Here is a 26,417-nt window from a genome sequence, read left to right as displayed (position 1 = left end):
AGGAGTGAATGTCAAGGTTTCAGGTGCTTCTATTATCCTTGTTCCAAATTTTCCACCTTAATTTCTAGTCTCTTAATAGTTTTACCTCATCTTGCCTCATAACTCTTATTCATTTCAGATCTTCTCATATCCTTCAACCCTATCCTTTATAGTCACTTGTAGAGATGGGGACGATTCACCATTTTGGCGAGTCGTCCCGCTTCATGAGTCGTTAAAAGTTGAAGCACGAAGTTGCCTCATGAAGTGACAAATAACACCTCCCTTCCTATTACACCCCCCCAAAAAAACACCATTCTGCCGACCGGCTGCCGATCAGCTGATCAGTGGCAGATAGGCAGCCACCCCCACCACAGCCACCCAACTCCAAAGTCTACCCCACCCCTTCCTTTCCCTACTTTACACCCCCCACCAACACCTCCTTACCTTAATGGCTGCTGCCGAGGTCTCCTTCTGGCCTCCCAGCCAAGGCATGTAAAAAGAGAGACGGGCTGCCCTTTGCAAAGATGGCAGCTGCGGCTTCATTTAGAGTAGGGAAGCTGCAGCTGCCATCTTTGCAAAGGGCCACCTGGATTTCCTTAAGCCAGGCTAAGGGAATCCAGGCTGCCCTTTCCAGAGATGGCAGCTGCAGCTTCCCTACCCTAAATGAAGCTGCAGCCGCCATCTTTCCATCTTGTCTTGACCACTTTTATCATCTCATCACCCACAACCAAACACAAGGCACAACACAAGTCAATGCTTGAAAATTAGGTGATATTTCCCATCAATATCGTTTGGTGATGTCACAGCCACATAACCATAGGGGTAACCAAATATTACAGTTATACATCAAAAGGATTTCAGTGGTCCCTTGGTAAATTTCAGTTGTAATATAATGTTTTATTGGAAAAAGGAATTAATTACAATAAATTAATTACTTGCAACCAGTGACTGCCATGCTGTCTGAATACTAAGTATGTGTGAATACCATCAAATTCTATTCTTTCTGAATTATTTCTCTAACAAATTATAACCTATCTGTTTTGAGCACATTTGTCACCCATCCTGTTTGATTTGCATTTTGAAGTACTTGTACATATTTGTATTTGTCCATATAGCAAAAACATGAAGATGTTGAAAATAAAGTGCTCTGACCCTGGGATGCAGAGTTAAACTCAGTGTAATTAACTACTGCTCAACCTCCAGTACACAAGCAAAGCTTTGGCCACCTTCCTTCCTTCCACCCCTGCTAGGAGCTGTGAAATTTAGATAGCTTAGGTCCTATTCATAATGCTACTGTGACCTACCACGCTTAAATCCCACAAAACAGCACACATTTCAGACAATCACAGGCACTCCATTGATTGGACTGAGATCTGCAGCTACCTAAAAGAAAAGATCACAAACACCATTAAACATTGCTCACCCTGTCTCCTGAAAACGAAAACAAGGCAAATAGTAATCTCGCTCTATTTGCCAACATCCCACCCTCACAAGAGCTGGTGATCACATGGGAAGAGGAATTCCTTCTCAAGAGCTCTATGACTGGAGTTTCCAGGATAGCCTGGGCTTCTCATTGGAGCTTGGCCTATCAATCTTCTTTTACTTTGGCTTCCTGGTTCTCTTGTAGTATCGTTTCATTTTTTGAGTGAGTTTTTTTTAAAGTTTTAGTTCAGTGTTTTAAAAAACTAAAGTGCTCTAAAGCAATATTCAGTGCTTTGGAGACCTCTGATTCAATTTGAATGCTGCTATGGGCTTTCTCCTTCATTTTGGATAACTTCAGAAATGGACATATACCCCAAATTTCCTTTGGATTCCAAACAATTACCAAACCTGAAGCGCATCTCTACTGAATATCATTCTTTATGTTCTAAGCCTTTGGTCCTAATAATGTACCCTGTTTCCCCGAAAATAAGACCTAACCTGAAAATAAGCCCTAGTATGATTTTTCAGGATGCTCGTCATATAAGCCCTACCCCCAAAATAAGCCCCAGTTAAGTGAAACCCCACCCCCACCATTGTGCAGCATTGTGCAACAACCAGAAGATGACATGACTATAAAATAAAACATCCCCTGAAAATAAGCCCTAATGTGGTTTTTGGAGCAAAAATTAATACTGTATAAGACCCTGTCTCATTTTCAGGGAAACATGATACTTCTTTCACAAAGCCTTCCTTCCACTATATGGGTGTCAAGAGTCCAGCAATTCTTGACAAATTATTCAAGTTTATTTTTTTCAGTGAAGTGATAGATGGCAAAAATATAATTCCTACTTCTAAGGCAGGCTTCAAGAATTTCAGTTTTCTGAAGGATTTTATCAACAGCTCATGCATTTCTTTTGTCACATATTAATAATATGGATAAATAGAAATACAGTATTTCTAGGGATGGTTATGATTAATATGGGACATAAGATTTGCCCTTGATAGTCCTTCTGTCACACTTTTACTGCCAACATTTTATGGGGGTGGTGTGTCAATTTGCTGTTATATACACCATATAAGAGATAAAAACAAAAATCAGTATGGGTGTAGACATATTGCATAAATAAATGCATTGCAAAATTCAGAAGGAATGTAAAAGCCAGAGATAGTTGTGTTCTCTTTTATGTATTATATATAAGTTGTGTTTCTTTTGTATATTAATACACAAATTATGTTGACTGGTTTGTATTAAAGAGTGAAAATGAAGTTATGTTCTATCCCTATTAAAATGACACTGTAACTTCAGCAGTAGGGATTAATAAATTAGCTGGGTGAAGACTACAGCCCCTTCCATACCCCCTCAATAAAAGAGCCCAGTCAATGAAGGAGCTGGTACAACAATCTTTTAAAATGTCAGAAGACTGCTCTTTCAAAAATTGGGTCAATTTTGGAAAAAAGGAATGCAAAGGAAAGACAAGGCACTGTATTGTTTTGCTGAACAGATGACATTTCCTAGGGGGGGAAATCAGGTTGTTCCCCCTGACATTTCGTAACCCCTTTATCTCTTCTCCCATCACTGCTTAGCCCAATAAACGCTACCTCAGGCTTGGGATTTCAATAAATCACTTTAGACACCAAAGTCATTTTCTTTTCCAAGGTATTCAAAATGTTATTTTTTGAACTCAGAGTAACATGCATCTTCCATGTGTTCAAATCTTTTTGTTTCTGCTGAAAGTAGGTTATGACTTCTGTAGGATGAGATAAAAAGTTCAAGTATTTTTGTTCACTTTCTTCTTTCTTCATTTCTTTTACTAAAGTGCACATATGCCTGGCCTCTTGAATGAAATGGTGGCACACATCAGAGGAATCAGCTACAATGATATTCAGACTCTTTCCAGAAACTCAGCATACTTTTCCTTCTTTCTCTGCCCCTGGTTTTTTCTTCTACAATCATAGTGTTATGAAATGTTGTTACAGGCTGTCAAGTTGCTTCTCGCTTATGGTGACCCTATGAATATATGGCATTCAAAATGTCCTGTCATTATAACCTTGCTCAGCTCTTATAAACTCAACCCTATGGCTTCCTTTAGGAAGTCACTCCACCTACATATTTGATCTTCCTCTTTTCTTGCTGCCTTCTACTTTCCCAAGCATTGTTGTCTTTTCCAACAAATCTTCTCTTCTCATGATGTGCCCAAAGTAAAACAGCTTCAATTTTGTCACTTTTGCTTCTAGAGAGAGTTCAGGCTCGAATTGATCCTGGACACACTAGTTTGCGTTTAGGGCAGTCCAGACTATTCACAAAGCTCTTCTCCAGGACCACATTTCAAATGAATTGATCTTTTTCTGCCAGCCTTTTTCACTGTCCAGTTTTCATCTCCATACATAGTAACTGGGAATACAACAGCATGGATGACCTTGGCCTTGGTCTCCAGTTGTTACATTTCCTTGATCTTTTCTAATTCCTTCATAGCTGCACCTTCCACGTCTCATGCTTGGCCACAGTCTCCATTTGGACTGAGGATTGAACCAATGTATACAAAATCTTGGGCAATACAATTTCAGTTTCTTCATCATAAACATTAAAATTCTGTAGTTCTGTAGTCATGATTTATATATATATATAAACATCCAGCTTCAGACTTCTTTTTACATATTCTTCTTTCATCTTCATTGGTAGTTTCAAGTCACTGCTGCCTTCTGTCAGTAATATATCATCTGCATATTTTAAATTATTTATGCTTCTCCAATCCATTTTCACTCCTCTTGCATTTGAACCTAATCCAGCATTCTGTATGATATGTTCTGCATACAAACAGATAGGGAGATAAAACGCACCCTACTTTGACACCTGTGCCTATAGAAAGCCAATCTGTTTCTGTATTCGCGAAGCCATTCTGTTTCTCTTTATTCTGTTCCAAGAGCAGCTTTTTGCCTATAATACGAGTTACATAGTGGGGCAATCAAGGGCTGAAGCACACTGATTTCAACCCAAACCTGAACAGCAGCAGCAATAAAGAACAGGTAAGATCTGTGGCCCAAATCCTGTTGATAGCCTCTGACAGAGCACTCAATGGCTGAATGGTAAATCATAACTTAGGTAACTCTCATTGACCCAGTGGCCAAAATCTTTATCCAAATTTAAGTAAGAGGGGTACATTTTGGTGGTGAACTGCTGTAAGTTAAGAAATCTCCATAAGCATTATCTGTTGTATATCAAGTCACACAACCCAATATGCAACAGATGATGACTACAGAGATTTCTTAACATATGTCTATTTGCTGCTGAAATGCATATTTTTGCTTAAATGCAGAATAGGATTTTGGCCAGTGGGTCTACTTTATTTGGGACTACTAACTGCATTTAAGCATTAATTTCCACACACACACAGTGTTAGACCGAATCTAAAATTTAAAATCATATTTAATCACTTAACCTAGGTTACTTTGGGATAATTGCTTGGCATAAAAAACAAGCAATAGAATCATTGGTACAATTTACTCTCCTTATTGTTCAGCTGTCGAACAAAATGCAAACCACATACACTGAAGGAGTTGTGCAACTTGTGCATCTAAAAGGACCAGGCAGAGGAGTTGCCCAACCCTCTGCACTTTGTTGAAGAAAGATGATTAGAAGCCATACATGTTTGCTTTAGATGTGGGAGATCCCTAATGACGCTCATTTGCACTTTGTCTGGCTGAAGCAGTCCGCAACTGGACTCCTGCACCCAATGATATGGAAGCAATAATAGTTTAGGTGACATTTAGAAATGGAACTGATATGTCCATGCTGATGACATCTCTCTCCAGTTCTCCTTTCTTTTCCACTCCAACAATCTCATTTTTATGCCAAATACTAACTCAGCACTCTCTGATTATCTCAAAGAATCCTAATCTAGTATCAGTAAATATAAACCTCTTAATTGCTTTACTCAGCCCCTCCACGTTACCAGTGGCACAACTAAGTAATTTTAGATCTTGGACTCGATCATAGGAGTCCTCTCTTTCATGTGCAGTTCAGTTGCAATTGCTTCCCAAGACGTAGCTTTAATAGACTTTTGTAATAAAAGCAGAGTCCTCTGGCACCTTAAAGACTAATAAATGTATTACAGCATGAGATTTCATGGATCTTCGTTGTAAAGCACATTTTTAATATTGTTTTCTTCTCACACTATACCATTCTATGTTTTACAAATTATTCCATATTCCTTATGGACTGGCTGTTTGCCAAATCTAGTTAAAATAAAAAAGTAAGTTGAACATATTAAGTTTCTCATTGGAAAGTCCCTTAGAGGGATACCCTAAAGATTATTTCTTCTGTCATGAAGCTAAGAATGTTTAAAAAAAAACCTGGCTGAATTCTTTTATTTATGTTGATTTATGTTGTCTCAATTCAACAAGGCACCTTTTATGACCTCTAAGGTGCCTCTTATTAAGGTGAGACTGAGATATGAAACACTATTTTTTTCTCATCAAGGACACTTCAATTTACACATGTCTCTGCACAAAAACTAGTCTCTTTTCTTTTTGAGAAGAAGTAAGCACACACACACATACCAACTGCAAGCATAAAATGATGAACGGATTTCTTCAAAACACATAAACAATCTTTCTGATGCTTCTGTTCCTTAAAAGTCCATGCAACACAGCAGCACTCTTTATCAACTTCTGCATTTTGTGTTTCTTAAACTGAGAAATAATTTGTACACTTTTTCTACTGCATAAAGCCCATGCTCATTTTCTCCTCTTGAGAGTTTCAAAAAAAAAAAAAATCACGGAGAGCATAATTTAGCAGCTCCTCAAGAGAAGACAAGTAAAAAAAATCACCTCCCTGCCTGATGCTGAACACATCCACATAAAAAAAAAAAGTATTGTGTGAAGGGGCCACCTCTGATGCTCTGGGCGGGCTGTCTGATCTTGCCCAGTGAGAGAGACCGCCAGACTTGAGGCAGGACCTGGGACCCAGTCAGCTTGGCCAGAAGGCAGAGGTGATGGGGACGGGAAAGATGGCAAGGGCTGGGCTCTGTTGACAGGTGAGGACCATAAAGGCAGAGGTGAGAGATGGAGCGGGGAGGGGGAGGCCAAGATGCTGACAGAGGAGGTGGATACTGGGGATTTGGGGCAGGAGAGAGTCTGGAGCAACACACTGGAAGAACTGTGGCCAGCCTTCCTAGTGGAGGACCTGTTGGAGCACCCCCTCAAGGGAGCCCCCTGGACTAGGTTCCTAGTTGAGCAGTGGCTACCTGAAGCAACCAGGGGGGACATGCAGGGCAGACTGGGTCCGTCAACAGCTGCATGTTTAGGGATGCCACTGAAGATCGCCTCTGCCACTGGGACAACCAGACCCCCACCCCCACTCAAAAGAGGTGCTGGTGTGGCAGCAGGAGCCTCTGGGGTGCCTGCAGGAGGAATCAGTGAAGTCCCAGGACGAGGGGCAGCTTGACTGTACAAAGATTCTCTATGAGTCGGCTTGGGCAACTTCGGGGGCCTCTGCAGTTTTTGACTCAGTGGAAGCAATGAGGGGCCCCAAAGACACCAGACTCTCAGAAAAACTAGTGACTCAAGCTCAGTCCCCTAAAGGGCAGATATGTGGATAGGAGGTTGTTATTGTTGGAGCTCTGGGTTCAATAAGAATGGAGTTGTTTCCCCATTCCAGTCTGGAGCCCATGGATACATAGGGTTAGGAGGGGTTGCCTGGTGTCTTGGCATTTGCTGGGGGGCAGCAGCACTCCCATACAGTTGGCAGGAAACAAATATTTTTAGAGTAAAATTAATAAACTGAGCACAATGAATGTTTTATCAAAAAAAGAAGGAAGAACATATGGTCTACTAATAAACATCAGTCCATGTGGACCTCAGCATGCTTATACTGGTCCCATTAATACTGGTTCTCTTCGTTGTTCACCCACCACAGTTGTTTGGAACCTCCCCACTGAGGCTCAGATCGAGATGCAACAGTCCCTCGTATTCATCCATGGCCCTTTCAGCATGGGACACACTTGTTCTCCTGCTATCTTGTCACAGAAACCATACATAGAACAAAGACTAATTGGTGTCAACTCACTTACTGTATTTGTTGAGTTTCCATTTAAATGTAAACCACTGTCAAAGAGAGGGGAGGAAGCACCACTGCTGTGATCACTTGATGGTCCAGGGGAACCTGAAATGTGGCACATTAATAAAGTATTTGCTTCTTAATTTCTGTTCAGCAGAGAACAATTACAATAACATGATTTAGAAGAGAGCACACTGTGTGTATACAGACTGTTTAGCTTGCTGAAATAAATGAGATACATACTGTATTCTGGCTAGAAAAAAAAATAAAAACTCACACCAAGCATACGTATTATAAGTGCTCGTTTTTGGTTCCCAAAATTCAAGAGCTCATAACTACGTATTATGAATAAACTAAACACACACAAAAAAAATTGTATGCTTGGCCAGCACAAATTAGCCTAAAGCAGGAAACTTTTTCTAGAAATAATTAAGATAATAATTAAATAATTATTTAATTAAAATAATTACTCTGTGCTCTAGACACACAGAGTGAGCCCCACTAAATGTTGTGGCCTGAGTACAATGTGTAGCCCAAACTACAATAGGGCTTATAGAAGTGTTGAATCATGTTTCAAGAACTGATTCAGTCGGTCTACTCCATAGGAACTCTCAAATGCATTAAGATCAGTGTGACTCGATTTCTAGCAAAGATGTCTAGCAAACCACTAAAGAAAAGCAAAAACAAACATACTGCTCCACAATGATTCAAGCTCTCTCTTGGGGGGGGGGGTTACAATTTAATTACAGTGGGGTCTTGACTTGAGAACTTAATCCGTATTGGAAGGCAGTTCTCAAGTCAAAAAGTTCTCAGGTCAAATCTGCATTTCCCATAGGAATGCATTGAAAACCATTTGATCCGTATCTGCTCTTTTCCGTCCATAGAAACTAATGGGAAGCTGCTATTCCGCCTTCGACCACTAGAGGGGGATATTTTGTTTATTTATTTTTTTAGGTCAAGAAAGGTTCAGGGAAGGCAGGGAAAATACAGTCCAGGCAGTACAGTACCAGGCAGTCCGAAGACTGTCTCCCAATCCACTCTCTAAACGCTGGGAGGAGTGAGGAAGCAGACAGGCACCCTTTTCACTGGCCAACAGTTAACTGAAAGTTCAAATTTTGCACTTTCCCTGCCTCCCACATGGTTTTTTTCAGTTCTTAACTCAAATCTAAGTATGTAAGTCAAGTCAATATTTTCCTATGAGAGTGGTTCTTAAGTCAAAATGTTCTTAACTCAAGCCATTCTTAAGTCAAGACCCCACTGTATGCTGGCTACACATTGCTCCTCCTCCTCACCCTAACAAGCTAAGGTACTCAATTTACTGACTTTGGAAGAATGGAAGCTACCTTCCAGCTACCTTAGCCCAGGATTGAACTCAGGTTATGAGCAGAGTCTTCAGTGCAGTACAGCAATTTAACTGCTGTGCCACGAGGCTCCTCACCACTATTCTGCTGGACCCTGAAAACATCTTTCTCTCTGCTTTTGATTTAGTGTTTAGAAGAAACATATGGAGCAACATTACCTACAACTTTACGTTGAGGAATAATGGGGCACACTGCTAGTCCATTTATGTATAATGTAGTATCTTTAAAGAGTGGTTTAATCCTGTACATCCTGATTGGCTATGAAGCAATAAAGTATTAATAGTTGTATTCATATAATGTAGAGTCCCAGATCCTATTAGTTATGCCCATTGGCATGGCTTCGTGTAGATATGTTGCAAATGCCCATACTTCTGAAATTGTGACAAATCAGAGTTAACATTTATGGCAACTGTTATACTGCCCTAATTTTTCATCTGGATTCTGACCAATGACTGGTAATGCAGCTACATGTTCTATGTAATTTGTAACATGTACTAATTATTTTTTTTTTCATTTATTCTGACGAACTGATGATTTTTGTGCAAGGTCGTTCAAATTATAGGTCCTGTTTCTATCTATTAAAATATATGGATCAGATAAGAAATAAAAGAACATTGAGGAATATAGTTAACAATTATCCCCCTCATGTCATTTTGGCCTCCTTCCTGCGGCCCTTCCAGAAATCTGTAAAGATCTTTTTACAGCAGGCTTTAAGAAACGAATTGGATGTCATTATTTCCATGCTGGGTTTTAAAAACGTTTTAAAACATTTTTAAAACATTTTTTAAAGGACCAGTCTTTAATTGTTTTAGAATGTTGTGCTCTACTATGATTTAATTGCATACTTTCAATAAGATGCCTTGGGTGTCTATCCCAGGAGAAAGATGGCATATACATAAAAAATAAATTAATGGCAATAAGTTACTGGAGGGGGGGCACTTGAAGAAAGGTACGTTATCAGGTGATTTTTTTAAAAAATATAATCTTCCAAGCTCTGCTTTTAATGTAGTAAACTGAGATTTCAGATGTCAAATTAATCTGAGCTAAAAACTAAATTAAAGCTTCTCATTGCAGAAAGGACAGAAAGCAGCTTCTCAGTCGTATAGGGTCAAATCTGTCAATAAAAGCCTCCAATTGTACCAGCAAAATGATGGGAAACTAGAATTGATCAACTTCCTCATTGGAATCAAAGCAGATATGAATAGAGATGGAGATATTCGTATTCATAAACAAATGTGAATACCCCCATCCCAGCTGCACCTAATGTGGGTTTGGCCCCTGGGACCAGGCTGTTCAGTCACGCGTCCTGGTGCTGCAAAGGTCCTGCTCTTCTTGCCAAATGTGGCAGTAGCTCCGCCATCTCTCTGCTCAGCAGGAGGCAGGGAGGATGAGTCTTCCTACATGGCTGCTGAGCAGGCAACCGAGCAGGGAGACGGCGGAACTACTGCCACGATTGGTGGAAAAAGCTGGACACGTAAGTGGACGGTCCAGTCTCAGGGGCCAGACCTGAATTAGGTTCAACTGGGATGGGGATATTTGTATTCATTTACAAATACAAATATCTCCATCTCTAGATACGAAGCAACCAACTGTATCAGGTTGTGGGCTATCTCATTTTACATAATAAACCCACACAGAGTACACTGCAGTACGCCAAAACTAACAAAGGATAAAAAGAAGATGCAACAGCAGCAAATCACTGAATCGATGTTTCAGAAATTGGCATCTACTGTCAGATGAACTATTGTTAAGGAAGAACTGCTTGAAAAGTTCTGGAATTAATTTGGCTTCATAGGTCTTTTACACTGCACCAATTTAATTGGCCAATCATCCCAGTGGGCTAATTGATGAAAGACCAGGAACAAGGGTCCACTGAAGGCAGTAATCTGATTATTGAACCAATCTACTCTCTCAGTGCTAATGGGATTAAATGTGCTGTGTACCCTTGCCACATGTGAAAAAGGCCCATGATGATCATGTGGGAAAGAAGACTTAGGTCTAGCCTACAGGGTCAATGCTGTGTTTATGCTGAAAGCCTACAGAGTTTACAATACAGAGCAAGAAGCCTCCAAAATGTCAACTGTATTCTCAGAACCAATGAGATAAACTCTGCCGGGAACTTTGCAGTTCAAGTTAATGACAACTGTTCTACCATGGTCTATAAATAACAACAACAACAACAACAACAACAACAACAACAACAACAACAACAACAACAACAACAACAACAAAAAGGAAATATTGCACAAGTTCTCAAGAGGGCACTGTCATATTATAAACAAATAAAGAAAAGTCCTTGGGTAATGAGTCAGAAAAATCAACAGGTCAAGAATTAGCTTTTGAAGTTTTATTTTATGTGAGAACGATAAGACTACTTGGGAGACTAAAATTACTGCAGGTCTGTTTCTCGGTGAAAGAGGTCCATTGGCTCAGTAAGATCATCCTCTTGGCCCATTCACAGATATTCAAAACTCTTTCTAGTCAGCACCTTGGTACGTTCCATTTAAAAATCTTACAGCTGCATCTGTGAATAGATGCAATCTGCAACTCTTGGCATTCACAGAGGCAATTTCTTCAGTTCTTGCTCATATGATTTTTGCCTTTCTTTTTGTAATATGTTTGATTTACAACCCCCTAACCCTAATCCTTCACTACGAATGTTAATTCCTGTTTCATACCCAATGCCTGTCCTGGTTTTACCTCCCTGCCTCATTCCTCCACACTACTGCAAGGCACCTTAAGTCTTCTGCTCTGAAATATTGGTCTTCAGTTTATGGGTCAGTCTTAATCCTGGTTCTCAGCATGTGACAAGGTTAGTTGCAATAGCAGCACTATGGCTATATAAATATATTGGTGGGTGGGGGATTTCCATAAGGGATGTTTGGATTAAAGCTAGGGTCATCAGTCTATAGATACAAAAGACACAGCTGCAGTCTAAAAATTACTAAGGCTCTTCCTTTGTGTTACAGCGCAAATGCTCTGCTTTGGATTAAGATGATCTGATTTGACTTCACAATTACATGTAGAAAGTGTATCCATGCATTTTCTAGAACCCTCAAAGATATTTCTAAAACAGTGATGAAATCTTATGACCTGACAGCTTCGAATATAGAACTTCTACTTATACAAGGTGTGGGGGGGAGCACAGGAGAGCAAGCACTGCTCCCAGAAGATCAAGTCTTTCTTAACACACTTTACAATCCCTTTTCATACAAAAAAATCTTTTCTTTTCAATTGAATTCATTTTGCAAAGAGCAATGTGTGGAGCCGTTGCAATCCCTTCTTCTGTTGCATTCAGTGCAAGCAGTTTTGCCTTATTAAATTGGTAATAATCAAAACAGGTGACAGGTATGAAAGAGGATACTCGCATATGCCTCTAAGTCTGTGCCCCAAAGTGGAGAGGCATTTGCCATTGCAGGGTGAGAGGTAAGCTCCTTTTGAAGCCACTTGGGGAAGACGAAAATGAAACTGTAGTCAGAAATGGGAGTTACTTGGCTGAATAGTCTCACATTCCAGGCATTTGTTTGTTTGTTTGTTTAAATTCTATATTGCACCATCTAGTGACACACCACTACTTTGGGTGGCTTCCAACAATAAAGATAAATATAAAGAGAACAACCCCCCCACCTAACCCACTATAAAAATTAAAAAAGTTCTCCCTACTTTATAACAAACAGGTGTCAAGACAATGAATGTTGTTAATTATGTTTCTGCTAACAATGAAGCAACAACAGCAGCAGCAGCAACACATTGGGATTTCATCCCAAACTGGCTTGATGGTTTTAGGTAAAGGTAAAGGTTCCCCTTGACAATTTTTGTCCAGTCGTGTTCGACTCTAGGGGGCGGTGCTCATCCCCATTTCGAAGCCATAGAGCCAGCGTTTTGTCCGAAGACAATCTTCTGTGGTCACATGGCCAGTGCGACTTAGACAGGGAACGCTGTTACCTTCCCACCGAGGTGGTCCCTTTTTATCTACTCGCATTTGCATGCTTTCGAACTGCTAGGTTGGCGGGAGCTGGGACAAGCGACGGGTGCTCACTCCGTCATGTGGATTCGATCTTACAGCTGCAGATCTATAGACCTTACAGCACAGAGGCTTCTGCCGTTTAGCCCGCAGCGCCACCATGTCCCACCTGATGATTTTACCATCACTTAATTTAGAAAAGCTAACAGCCAGAATCCTACTAGTGCAAGTGTAATAGTGTATACAGCACTGGCAAATTGCTGGTAGTTAGCACACTGCAGCTTGTTAACCTGATTTCATAGTTGCATGCTAGTAGTGTATGTTAGTGAGGAATGAGAGACACAGACAACAATTTGTTAACTAGCAGCAATATACTGCTGCGATTTATGCCACTGCATTTAATATGTAAATTATCAATAGGAGTCTGGCTTATCTCCTAAATAATTTTGTATAGAAATTTCTGTATGACTTATTATGAAGTGCACATCAACATTTTAATGATCAATTATTTTATTTCTTGATTCATCAGAATGATAGGTATGCTTGACAGTGTGCTATTTGTATAGTCTGAGGCAATCCGCAAAGATTCAGAGCTAATCAGTAGGTCGACATGAACCAGCATTCATATCCAGTGAGATATATTCTTAATGAGTCTGAGCAGGCCTTGCAATAAATGTATCTGAATTGCTTAGTTTGAGGTTGAGAGCCAAAGACCATTCATTTAAAAGGGCATTGCAACTGAAATTTTAAAGGCTTATTTTCAATTAAAGATGCTGAACCACAAGCCTGTAAAGAAATCACAACCTCAGCCCAAAATCAGAAGATCTGTGTGTCCTGGAGCTTGCTGTGAACATAAATAAAAAAATAAAATTTAAAATAAGAAGATCAATATTCATTTTTCTACATATCTTGTGAGATGATCTTTCTGTCTTCTGTGATGATGCATTTGATGGACAGAATGAGTTTTAGTTGTCTACTTCTTACTTCTTACAGATAAATATAGAATGTATGTGTACAAAGTGCTGATATTTTATATAAAGTATAATTACTCTCACCATAGATTGCTTTATCTCCCACACCACAATGTTCATAAAGTCTCCCAGTGTTTGGCAGTAACAGCCAATTAGCCTTAGAAACTGTCTGCACATATAGTATTAAATTCCAAACCATGTTAAATAGCTGATGTGGCAACCCATCCTCACTTTCATGTAATAATTATGATTTTTAGGAACATACCTTTAAAAGTGAGACTGATGTAAGCATTGCATTGTACCGAGCTAGTAAGTTCTCCTACTTGTAAAAGCGCGCGCGCGCACACACACACACACACACACACACACACACACACACACACACACACACACATACACAGAGAGAGAGAGAGAGAGAGAAAGAGAGAGAGAGAGAGAGAGAGAGAGAGAGAGAGAGAGAGAGAGAGAGAGAGAGAGAGAAAATAGGAACATGACTATGGCCTGACTCCCTGCATCTACATAGGTGTAGGTTTCTCATGAAGTAGTGCATCACTACCGCTTGTGAGGGGAGTCATGTGTATCATGCCTACCCAGTTACAGTGGTCTAACTCTTAAAAAATCATGGCGGAGTGTGTGGGGGGGGGAACCCATCACTAGTCCTGTCCATGTGGTTTCTGTATGCATGCACATATTGTAGTCAAGTGGGAGAGCCAAGCAGCGAGGCAGCTTTCATGCAGCTTGTATATGTGATGAGATCATGCATAAACTTTAAATAATACTGCATTTCAATATATAACCTTTTCTAATATGCTTGTAAATAAAGTATTTGTGCACAAGTATTTGTTCATTACAAGGAATATTGCAGACAGGAAGACGTTTTGCGGAAATCCATTAACTTCCCCTTACCCAATGGGAGCTTTAGAAATGTTGGAGCTTCCCTGAGGTACTGAACAGTGATGGTAACTTCATCGCCAGCATTTCGCAGTAGATGCACCTGTCAGTGTGACAAATAACAGCTACTTTATACCGAAGAAGAACCAGCCAGAGAGAGCAAAATAGTCTACATCAAAAGAGCCGCATCTCAGTAGTTTTGTCAGGAATCCAATTTTCATGTTTATCAATGAAATGAAGAATATCTTGAGGGTCACACCACAAAAAATAAATGGCAAAGGCAAGCGTATCTACAATCGTGGAATAGTAATAAAAATAAAATAAAATTTGACGGGTAATATGTGTTCACACTCATCATGGAGAAAAAGTGATGTGCTTCAAAGCCATGTTGCACAGGACAGAAACATCCACCTAAAGTTAAAACACTATGGAATCCCTTGGATTGAAAGAGTGGGGATTTAAGCTCATTGTTCTCCATACCATTCCAATTAACGATGCCTAAAATTTATCAGCTTCTTGGGATTGCGAAATTTTGGTGGTCTGTGTTGCAAGCTACAGTGTGTTGCAAGCCACAATTAAGTGCTCGATAGCTCAGTGGTTTAGGCATCTAACTGGAGAGTCAGAGGTTGGGAGTTTGATTTATCACTGTGCTTCCTTGGAAGGAGTTGGACTTGATACTCTACAGCAGTGGTCCCCAACCTTGGGCCTCCAGATGTTCTTGGACTTCAGTTCCCAGAAATCCTGGCCAGCAGGGATGGTGGTGAAGGCTTCTGGGAGTTGTAGTCCAAGAACATCTGGAGGCCCAAGGTTGGGGACCACTGCTCTACAGCACGTGTGTCAAACTCAAGGCCTGTGAGCCGAATCTGGCCCACTGAACCATTTCACGTGGCCCTTGCTGTGTTGCCTGCTGCTGTGCAGTTTCCAATAAGCAGGCACTTACTCGGTCACCCATAATGCTCCTCAATAATGCTGGGAATCCGCCCAGCGGGACTTCTAATCCCAGCATTCCATGCAGCAAAGAGTCAGAAATTGCAGTAATAATCAAATGAGGAGGATTATATTTAATATGATAAAACATAGATACATTCATATAGTCTTGCAGAGGACAACCATAATGCCAATATGGCCCAAGATGAAACTGAGTTTAGCACCTCTGCTCTACAGGGTCCCTTCCAGTTCTGCAGGTCTAACATGGTGATGGTTAGGATTAGGTTTGAGGCTAATAACAAGGTACTGTAATAACAAGATGAAAAGAAGTGATGTAATTGATCCACAGCTTAAGCAGCAGGAAGGTGAGGATGCTGTTGCTCATTAATTACTTATAAATAATCATTGTGATATGTCAATTATCTGCCCAAGCACCATGTGCAGTGCAGTACAACAACTAAAACTCAATACAATCCGACATTAAATAATAAACAGTAAAAACCATTAAATCCATTGGGGGAGCTTCGTAATTAGAAAGTAGGAACAGCATAAATGCCTCCTTAAATCAATAAGCCCAGATATAAAGCAATAAGCAGAAACATTGCTAAACACAGGGATACAGAACAGTCACTAGTTACACATACAAAGTATATTCGGTTCTTCAAAAGACCTCTGGTTTATGAATGTGGGATACTGTGCTTCTGTAGCCATGATTCAAAAAGCCAGGAAATGGCCCAATGTTGTTCCACAATATTCTGCCCATATTGCCCGCAGGAAAAAGGATGCCAAGCTTTACACAGCAAAGTGCCGCCTGAATGTTGACAACACCAATGGCAGCAGTCAACATGGTCTATAGCACTGATGGTGAACCTTTCCGAGCCCAAGTGCCCGAACGGAAAAAACAACAACAACCCAGCGGGCAGCGGCGGAAGGGGGAATCCCGGGCACAGAGGTGCCTCCAAACTCCACTCCAGATCTGCCTCCAGTCGTGCCTAACCCCGCCACTGCCTATAGCTCAGCTGGCCCGCCTCCACCAGCGCCAGCTGCTCTGGATCCTGGCCCACCACCTGTTGGGGCACTAGCACCACGGCTGCAGCCGCCTCCTCAGGTTTGGCTGCCGGGGGTAGCGATCCAGCAACTTATGGCTCGTATGCCCACAGACAGGGCAGCTGTGGCACGTGTGCCATAGATTCGCCATCACTGGTCTATAGGATCCCCTCTTCTGCTCACTACCATTCACACTTGTTGAAAAACAGCCCGGGCAATTACTTTTGTGTTTGGGTGAGAAGTGGTGAACTGAAGAAAAATGGAGCTGGCTTCTGGGATGTTTTTATTCTCTTGTGTCACTTTGCACTGTTTGTTGGCAACACAGGGGCAATACTGTGCAGCACCAGCAAGCCATTTACTGGTGTCTTGAATTGTGGATGCAGAAGCACAATATCTTGTATTAATAAATTTCAGGTTGTTTTTGGAGAATGGAACCTCCTGGCTTTTTAAAATGAAAGTTCACGCATACTGTACATACACTACACACAAATTCCAACAGCAACTTTCCTTGTGTAGAATTAGAGGATCCTGGAAGATGAACACATGGTCTGTACTAAGGTTACTGAGAGAGGATAGTTATGAAAATGGCACTGGTAGAAACACTCCTAAAATAATTTCAACTTCTTGTTCTTCTATGTTCTCAAGTCATTTCTGACTTATAGCAGGTCTATGAATGAGAGATCTCCAAAAGGTCCTGTCCTCAACAGCTCAGCTCTTGTAAACTCAAGTGGCTTCCTTTAGGGAGCCAATCCATCTCATATTTGGTCTTCCTCTTTTTCCTACTGCCTCCAACCTTTCCCAACCTTATTGTCTTTTCCAGAGAATCCTGCCTTCTCATGATGTGGCCAAAGTAGGGCAGAGACCCACTTACATGCCTTGAAAAGCCTACTAGGGCTACCATAAGTTGAATGCCACTTGATGGCACATAACAATAGCAGCAACAAGACGCAGGTAGTGAATGGAGTGAAGAACCTGTCTAACTATTGTAATTTAAGGTTGCCTGAATTTGTGTTCAGCTGTGGTCCTCACTGCTCTGAGTGTGAACTAGAAAATGTTGCCACTGACTCATTCAGAAAAATAATCACCACAGAAAAAGCTTGCCTGAGGGAATCAAAAAAGCTGCTGCTTTCTCCACTACCAGGACTCTGCCTTGAAATGGAGAGAGAAGTCCTGTATATATGCAAATAATAACCACTGTCTGTGCTACTGAGAAAGGTAGCAGTAACATAGTAGGAAAGAGAAAGACTACTGAAACAGCACAATCCCTTAGAAAAAGCCATTAGCATTTTTTTACTGAGAATCTGCAAGATTAAGAATGGTATTCTGTATGCGGATATCCACAAAGTGGATGGCACTAGGAATTCCACAAAGTGGATGGCACTAGGAATTCCACAAAAAAATGGCAAACGCATAGAAGGATTGTCTAATAAGATGAATATATCTGCTCATGATCTTAAAACATGTCCTGTCGTAACAAACAAGTACTTCTGGGTTGCAGAATGGAAAAAGAAAGGCAAAAGAAGAGCAGAGCAGCTCACATCTTCAGTAAATGAAAAGTCAATATTAATTCAGTATTCTCACACAGTAAGGGGCTGGAAGGAACAAACATGAACAAGTCTAGATGACAATTTTAAATTGAAAAAGTGGTATATTTGCTTTTATGGTATTAGATCAGGTACTTTGAAAGAAGAACTAGGAAACTCAAGGGAATCCTGGTACATGGATGAATTTTGAAAGAAATTGAGTCAAAGTGCACACTTTGCTTTCAGAGCATAATCATTTAGTCTACCATACTATACTGTCTTGAATGGTCATTTATACACGGCTACCCAGTGTGGTATAGTGGATAGAGTGATGGACTAAGACTCTGGAAAACAGGGTTCAAATTCCCACTTGGCCATGGAAACTCACTGGGGGAATAGAATCGGTAAAAACTCTCCTTAAATACTGTATCTCACCCTGAAAGCCCTATTAGGGTTGCTATAAGTCAGTTCTGACTTCATGGCACAGAACACACACATAGTAGCACTATCAGTTAATTGAAGGTTTAATAACTGTTGGTTAACCACACCATTGACTTATATTATTACTACAGGTATGCACAAATGGCCTTTTGCAATTTTCTACCCTGTTTTTAGGAAGATAAATTTGGGGGACAATTTCAGTTAATTTCTCCAAGGGAGAAAACCAAAGTCTAGATACAATTCTAGTGGTGAAGAGGCAGCCAGCCAAAACTGTGGGGAAATTTTTGGGAAAATAACTCTGCAAAGTGCTCTTCTGTTTGTAGGGTGGTAGGCCTACTGGGGCAGAGTAAGGCACAGTATGTTTACGTGCTGTGGATGTCTGGCGAAGCAACTGGTGAAGACTCACTAGAAGAGCCTGAAAACTGTGGAGGGCTAGTAGGAGAAGCTGTGAGTCGGTCAACACGCTGTTCCCATTTGGAAGACTGCAATGGTGATGGCTGGTGAGGTGGAAGTTCATCATCATCTGAGAGAGAACCAACACAAATGAGGTCTGTGGACTCCGGTGGTTGTGGAGCCGGGGTGGAGACTGCTTTGGAGGGCTCTGACTTAGAAGACTTAAACCTTCTTCGGTGGCGAAGGTTCAGGTGCTGAGGATATGTCAGTTGGCGGTTTTCGTTTGGAGGCTGTTTTCAATGTTGAGGGTTTCAACACTGAATGTTTGGCTTTGTGTACCCACATGGTGGTTGATGTCAGGGGGCACAACAGGTTCTTGGTGTTCAGAATGAGATGGAGTACTCAAAGGACGTTGTTCTGCTGCATCGGAAATGGCTTTATCCATGGTTTTAGTATGGGGTATGGATTTACAGGATGGTTGGGCCATGGGCTTAGCAGGCTGGAGCGATTGCTCCCAAAGTCAATGTTTGATCCTAGAAAGGCAACTGCAGAGAACACTGCAAAGTTTTTGCAGTGAAGGCAAGAAGAAGTTGGATGAGCCTCACTGAGGAAAAAAAAGGCACAGCAGTGGCTGTCAGAAAGTGGGATTTTGTTGTTGCAGGCCATGCAGTGTTTAAATGGGCGCTTTGGCCCTAAGGCCAGAGTGTAACCGGATTTGGAAGAAATAATAAGGATTGTAAAGACGTGGCGGTTGAAAAGAAACTGAAGGGACAGCCTTGGTGCCAAGGTACATATATATACCAGGGAGGCGGGGTCTGCATTAATGTATCGTTTTGCTACCGCAGAGGCTCTAGAATATTCCGATGAGGCTCTGCGCATGCACAGATCACCCACAGTGTCATTCACAGAGGCCACGAAGAAGAAACAGAAATCTCAGAATTTCTCACAGAAAAAAAGTGTTCTAAAAAAGAAGAGAGAGAGAGAGAGAGAGAGAGAGAGAGAATCTTCTTTCATAGAACTCCCGGGGCAAGCATGTGGAAGGGTAGTGCTATGTTCCGTTTCTGAAAAAAGAAACCATGCATACTAGAGTTTTGTCCTACAATTTCCACTAATGAAAGAAGGTTCCATTTTGTTTCCTTATTGTCCAAAACCATTTGAATTTATTTTGGTTATATTTTTAGACTTACTGTAAGATTGCAAGGTGGCTTAGCATACCAGTTCTTTTCCTATTACACATCTCTCCACCACTGTACAGCTTTTCTGCCTGCCCGCATTCCCTGTTCAGAAAAGGCCAATCGGAAGAAAATGTCTGTTTCCCTGAAGAACAAATTTCAATGACTCCTGTTCAACAGACTCCTTATGGATGACCCATAGATTTGTGTCCTTTACACATCTGACAAAGAATTTATTTATGGTCTCAGAAGATATTGTACCTTGTTATGTTGGTTTTAAATATTCATTCCTGGACAGCTTCTAATGCTTTTGTTTTAAAAGTTCAAAAAAAGAGTCTTTTTCTTCTTTAAAAGATTTATTTAGCAAGCAACTGAGCAACTAAAGGCCAAAAATATAAAATATACTTCAAATATATGTAAGAATAACATACGTATATTACATGAGTACATACAGTACTTTCAAAATCACAGCATTCTATTAAACATTTCTCTAGTTCATATATGTAAATAACACTTCTATGTTAGAAAGGAAACTTTGATTCTATTAAAATAATGTTTAGGCATCATATAGGTGAAGCTTAGAGATCCAGAATACAAAGCAAACTAGCTCTCTATAGTAAAAGGCTATTTTCTTAGCTAACTCTCATTCAGATGATAAAAAACAAACTCTATTGAAATACAAATTGTTATTAAAACAATTCTATCAAAGAATAAGAAATAGCATTTACAAATGAGTCATGTTGCATTAGATATTTCTCACCCAATATTTTACCAGCAGAGGTGTTTCCCCTGTTTGTAAAAAGCAAGTGGCTGTGTGTTTTGGAGATGTCCTTCTAAGCATGATGGAAATCTCTGTTTTTATACACTCTGTGTTTCTTAAACAAAACAAAAATGATGCCAAACTTTGGCTTTTCTGTGGGTATGCAATGTCGGCTTTTCCAGAGAGCTGTAGGACGATGACTCAGCTACCTGCCGAGATAGTTTGTCTGGAAAAATGCCTCCCTTGGAGTAACTTCCTTAAAACCATATTTGGGTAGTATAATAGATTTGAATTTCTTGCATTTTACATGTTCTGTATTTCCCAGTCAAACTCCGCATTTCATTTTTCCTGCCATATAATTTTCCCAAAGCCTATTATTGATAACAGTACCTTATAACATTTTCCCCTTGGCTTTAATTGAAGTATAGGCAGCTGCAGAGCTGGCTACCAACTGTCATAGAAATAAACGAATAGTGAAAGACAAGAAACAAGTATTCTTGGCCAAATAAATTCCTGGTCACACCTTACATAAAATAGGTACAAGGATCCTGAAGTCTGGCGGCCTGTCATACGCTCATACATACATACATACACCCTTAAGAAATTACCCGAAGTTTCTCCTCCTCTGAAGACGAACTTATTTTCTTACAATCTGAGCGAGAATGGCCAGTATTCTCATGGGAGAAACAGTTTGTACAATCCTACTTATCACCACAACTAAAAGGAAATGATCAAAAATTACAATGAATTGATAAGATTATTTATTATTAAGAGTTAATGATCAGATGAGACACTATTATCAATAAGAGCTAACAATTAGAGAACACAATTTATTTCTTTGCAATATGATTACCCTAAGAGTAGTAACTGAAGCTGTGTGGTGATCTCTCTTAAATTATATATAACTTAGAAGGTAGCTAATGTAATATTCTTCAATTTTATGAAAAACAAGCGTAAAATACAAGTAAAATCCAAAGAGCAGCAACAACAGATAAAACAGTAAGACTAAAATCTATTATAAAACCAAATCTGCATCACTGGTCTGCGCAATCATTCTGGCAACCTGCCATACATACATACATACATACATACATACATACATACATACATACATACATACATACATACATACATACATACATACATACATACATCTTTCATTTTAGTCCACCTTTCTCTCTGTGAGGGGCCCAAGGTAGCTCATAAACGACTGAAAAACAAACTGACTAAAACCAAAATAGATTATTTGCATTAAAAAAATTAAATAGATAATGCTAGTCAATCAATCAAAAGCCTGTATTGGCATACACAAAACAGTCACATATACAAAATAACAGAGTGTTAGTTAACTCGATAAATAGATAATATTAAAACAATGAAAGACCCCTCCAACACACATGAAAACATAAATTAAACAATGATAAGGTACAGCACCCCAAATCAAAACTCTTCATTGTTGAATTGGTTGTTAAAGTTTGTCTAAAAAGGCATCTGTCACTGGAAGGACTAGAGGGAGGGGGCCAAACTAGCCTTCTGGGGGAGGGGAGTGCTCCACAACTTGAAGCAGCCATTGAGAAGGGCCTCTCTCATGCTCCCACGAGACAGGTCTAAGGGGACAATGGGACTGAGCAAAGGGTCTCCCCTGAAGATCATGGGGGCTAAGAAGGGTCATATGAGATGAGATGTGGCCTTCAGAACCTGAATCATATAGAACTTTACGAGTTCTAGGTCATAACCAGCACTTTGAATTGACACAGGAATGGACCATTAGCCAACAAAGCTATTGTAACCTGGGAGTTATAGGCTCCCTATAATTGGCCTCGGTCAGTAACCTGGCTGTACCATTTCGAATCAGGTAAAGTTTCTCAACCATCTTCAAAGACAGCTCCATGTGGTGTGTGTTATACTAATCCAAGCAGGATAGAGTTAGTGTTTGTGTCACTGTAGCAAAATCTGACCCCTCCAAGAATAGACACAGCTGGTACACGAGCTTTCCTGTGCAAATGCACTCCTGCCCCCCCCCCTTGAGAACTGATCATTCAGACTCAAAGATGAGTCCAAGAGTACCGTGAACTGTTTGCCCTCACCCAGTCCATTATCAGTGATGGATAGATGTTGGGTTAAAAAAGAAACAGCTTCCTTTGAGTTTGTATGCCCAAGCACATGAGAGGCTTGGGTAACTACAAGGATGAAGGATGGTATGGAAGGGTCATCTCAGGCACCCCAGAAGACAGTCTGCCTTCGTGGAAGGGACCCCATGAGGAAGTAAGTCTCCCAGGCTCCCATCAAGTGAGGAGGAACATCAGCAGCTGTCAGCAGAAAATCGCCTGAGCAAAGGCACCTGATGAGGGAAGCGACAGCCAGGATAAGAAGCTAAAGGAGGAGGGCTTGGGGTCTTTCATGGAAGAAGAGGACACACCGAGATAGGCAGTGGAAGTGCAAGATACCATCTTTGGTGCCTCTGGAGAGGCAGAGGGTGAGGGAGAGGACCCCTGGAGCAGCCACCTCCCTCCTAGCCCATTTGGCCGAGGAAAGGACCACAGACCTGGGGCCCTCACATGCTGCACACTGGCTGCAAGCTCCTCACCAGCACAGCCTTGGCGTCCCCGCCAACTGATGGGAGACGCTGTGCCCACCCCCACCCAACTACAGCGCTGGAGGCGCACGTGCCAGTGCGAATGGCAGAGGAGTCTCAAGGATGAACAGCTTGGTGGACCTTGTCCCCCTCTCCCAGCTATACCAGCCATTGTTGAAAAGTCTGCAGCCTGGCCAGGACCTCATTCTTCCTCTCCACATTTCCAGGCCAGGGATTTCCTAGTGACATCAACTGTGGCCACCCTTTTGGACAGACAGCACGTGGGGATTAGTGTCCAAAACTCAACTCCATGGGGAATAGGGCGAGGGAGAAAAAAAAACAATAGGAGCAGCACAGTTAAAACAATAAAGGCTGCTGTTGTTTAAACTCCCAAGCTGGAAACCATGGAGTTATTGTCAGGGGACACACCTGCTGCTACCCAATTTATCCTTAAATTGTATTGATCTATTATTGCAACTTTACTATTACCACTGCTGCATAAAGTGTCTTGCCATCCTACACCGGAATAACCACGCAAGACCAAGTGTATGGGTTAAACATGGGCCACGCTTTATTAAAGCCCGTTCCATTCTATTCTCCTGACCATTGCCATCCTTTGGCCAAAAGGGGGGTCCTGCTGTAATGCGGATTCAAATTACCTCTTGATTATCACGTGATCATTGAACAGCCAGCGGGCTGTGCTCCGGCCTCAGTCATCCCCTTCTTTATTACCAGGGGATAACTATCGGCCTCAAATTTCCCTGGACCCTCTGTCCTTCTCTTTGTGCTGACTGTGGGTCCGGGTGCATCCCCAGCGCATCTTTCCCTCCCAGCGCTGAGAACGCCTGATCAGCAATGCTGTGAGTTCAGATATGCTGCAATTTCGAGCCATTACCATATATTCCAAGCTCCAATGCCTTTCGAATCCGCACTACCCGCCCCCAGCGTGACCAGATTTTACTACCATCCATAAAAAGGGCCAATGCACCTACTCCAGTGCGGGATAGGCAAAAAATCCCCACCTCCACAGGCCAATCGGGAGACAGGTCAAAAAAATCCCTATCCACCCCCCCATGGGTGACTAGCTAATCTCGCACTAGAATATAGGGCGGGTGGGTGGGCTGTCGCTCAACCACACAAAAGAGGGCGACAACAGGACAAAGACACGCCTCCTTGGGGGACTCCCTATGGGACCACCACCCCCATGGCGTGAGCATTCTCCTCATGTCTTTGTACAAAAAGTACTATACAAAGACATGAAGGTGGAAAACTGGCCCTTCTCTTCCAAGTATTCTTGAGGATGAAGGGTAGTTTCTCTGCCAGCATTATTTACTGTTACTGACAGCCCTTCTTCAAAGTTCACTTCTCATTTTGTTACCTGAGACTCTTTAATAGGATAGAGAGGAACTGAGCTTGGGCCCTTATACATGCCAAGAGTCCTTCTGCCAGGGCAAACAAAAGGAATGATGGGATCCATTCTTCATTCCCAATGCAGAGATTCATTCAGTCCTGAACATGGAATCCAAAATCGTTCTCATACTTTGGCTCTCCCATCCGAGGAGATTATTCCCTTATCTGTTCAGCACAGTACGTCTGAGATGCCAGTTTCAATTATATTAGGAATTAAATTTGTTTGCTCCCCAAAGGCTGTCTTCTGGACAATGCCAAGGATAAATGGGACATAGAAATGGTGGAGAGTAGGTGGAAAGATTAGGAACACTCATTTCACATGACACTGAAGGAAGTGGCAAGTAGGCTAACCCAATTTAGTTTTCAAAAAGAGAGCTATAAATATTGTGGACATGAAGAACCAGCCAATTTGATTTAAAACATTCCAAGTAAAGGTTAACGAAAGTGCTGGTTGATTTTGCGTCCACGTTTAAATGAGAAGGTATTTATTTGCTAATCTTTTTCAGCCTGTCAACTGTGGCTTCCTGAACTCCATTAATATCCACTTTAGGTTTTAGAACGAATTGATGTCTTCTTTCTAGGCCAGCCACATCACCTTATCACTTTGCCCTCTCCCGACTAATCTGCATGATAATGAAGCTTTCTGAACAGCATCTAGTGTTTTTATATATTTTTTAGATTTCCCCCCCTCTAATATTGAACATGGAAATGGATTCACAATTCGCCTCCACATTTTTTTTGTTAAATAACCAAGTATATTGTAATAATAGGGAAATGTCCATTAGTATGCTGTAGCAAGAAGATATAATTATATGGCAAATCAAGTCACTGATTTTAGTGTTATGACTTAATAGAGACAGGGCCAACTTTTAATTTTAAAGGGTTTATTCCGTACAAACAATTTATAACATATAGCTTTAATTTAGTTTATCTTAATCTATGTAAGTGTCACTACATACCATTTTCAGACATCGGCACAATGTTCTGGCTTTACTTGCTTGGTGGCTTCTGGCACTGAGTGAGTACCAGTAGAATGACTTGGGGTGGGTAGTCCATAGTTATAGATTTACACAAGGGGTGTTACACTGCCCTTCATAACTCAGGCTCACAGCTGGATCATTCTGGAATTTTAGTTTGATGTTATGGCCAAAATGCTGGCGTGTGTGATACCTCATCCCTCACTTGCGGTGAAAGACATTAAATATTTGGTTTAGCCAAAGCATGGCTCACAGCAAGGGGCCTATCCCAAAATTTTGAGTGGGATGTCCTTACTCTGATCACCATATCCCTATGTTTCAATGCAGAGATGGATAACTTTTGAACATGGTTGTTGTGGGTTTTTCGGGCTCTTTGGCCGTGTTCTGAAGGTTGTTCTTCCTAATATTTCGCCAGTCTCTGTGTCCGGCATCTTCAGAGGACAGCACAACAACCATTAGATCCCGGCCATGAAAGCCTTCGTGAATACAACTTTTGAACACCCTAGGACCCATCAGGGACCATATCAGAAAAGTAGCACAATTATGAAA

The 26,417-nt window shown here is 41.1% G+C and overlaps 1 protein-coding gene across 4 annotated transcripts in view; it reads right to left on the bottom strand.

Moving 5' to 3' along the window:
• Positions 1-26,417, bottom strand: part of SNTG2 (syntrophin gamma 2) — a 247,830-nt gene that overhangs the window by 118,464 nt on the left and 102,949 nt on the right. For 3 of the 4 annotated variants that reach the window (XM_073000914.2, XM_073000917.2, XM_073000929.2), the window contains 2 exons: positions 14,659-14,746; positions 7,470-7,561 (listed from right to left, as the gene is read on the bottom strand). The exons of the other annotated variant lie outside the window; for it this stretch is intronic. In XM_073000914.2, the coding sequence (XP_072857015.2) occupies positions 7,470-7,561; positions 14,659-14,746 (180 nt within the window). The remainder of the gene's footprint in view (positions 1-7,469; positions 7,562-14,658; positions 14,747-26,417) is intronic. 4 annotated transcript variants of the gene reach the window in all.

Source organism: Pogona vitticeps, chromosome 1, assembly GCF_051106095.1.
Source record: "Pogona vitticeps strain Pit_001003342236 chromosome 1, PviZW2.1, whole genome shotgun sequence".
NCBI classification, from domain to species: domain Eukaryota; kingdom Metazoa; phylum Chordata; class Lepidosauria; order Squamata; family Agamidae; genus Pogona; species Pogona vitticeps.
This window is presented reverse-complemented; position numbering and strand designations above follow the sequence as displayed.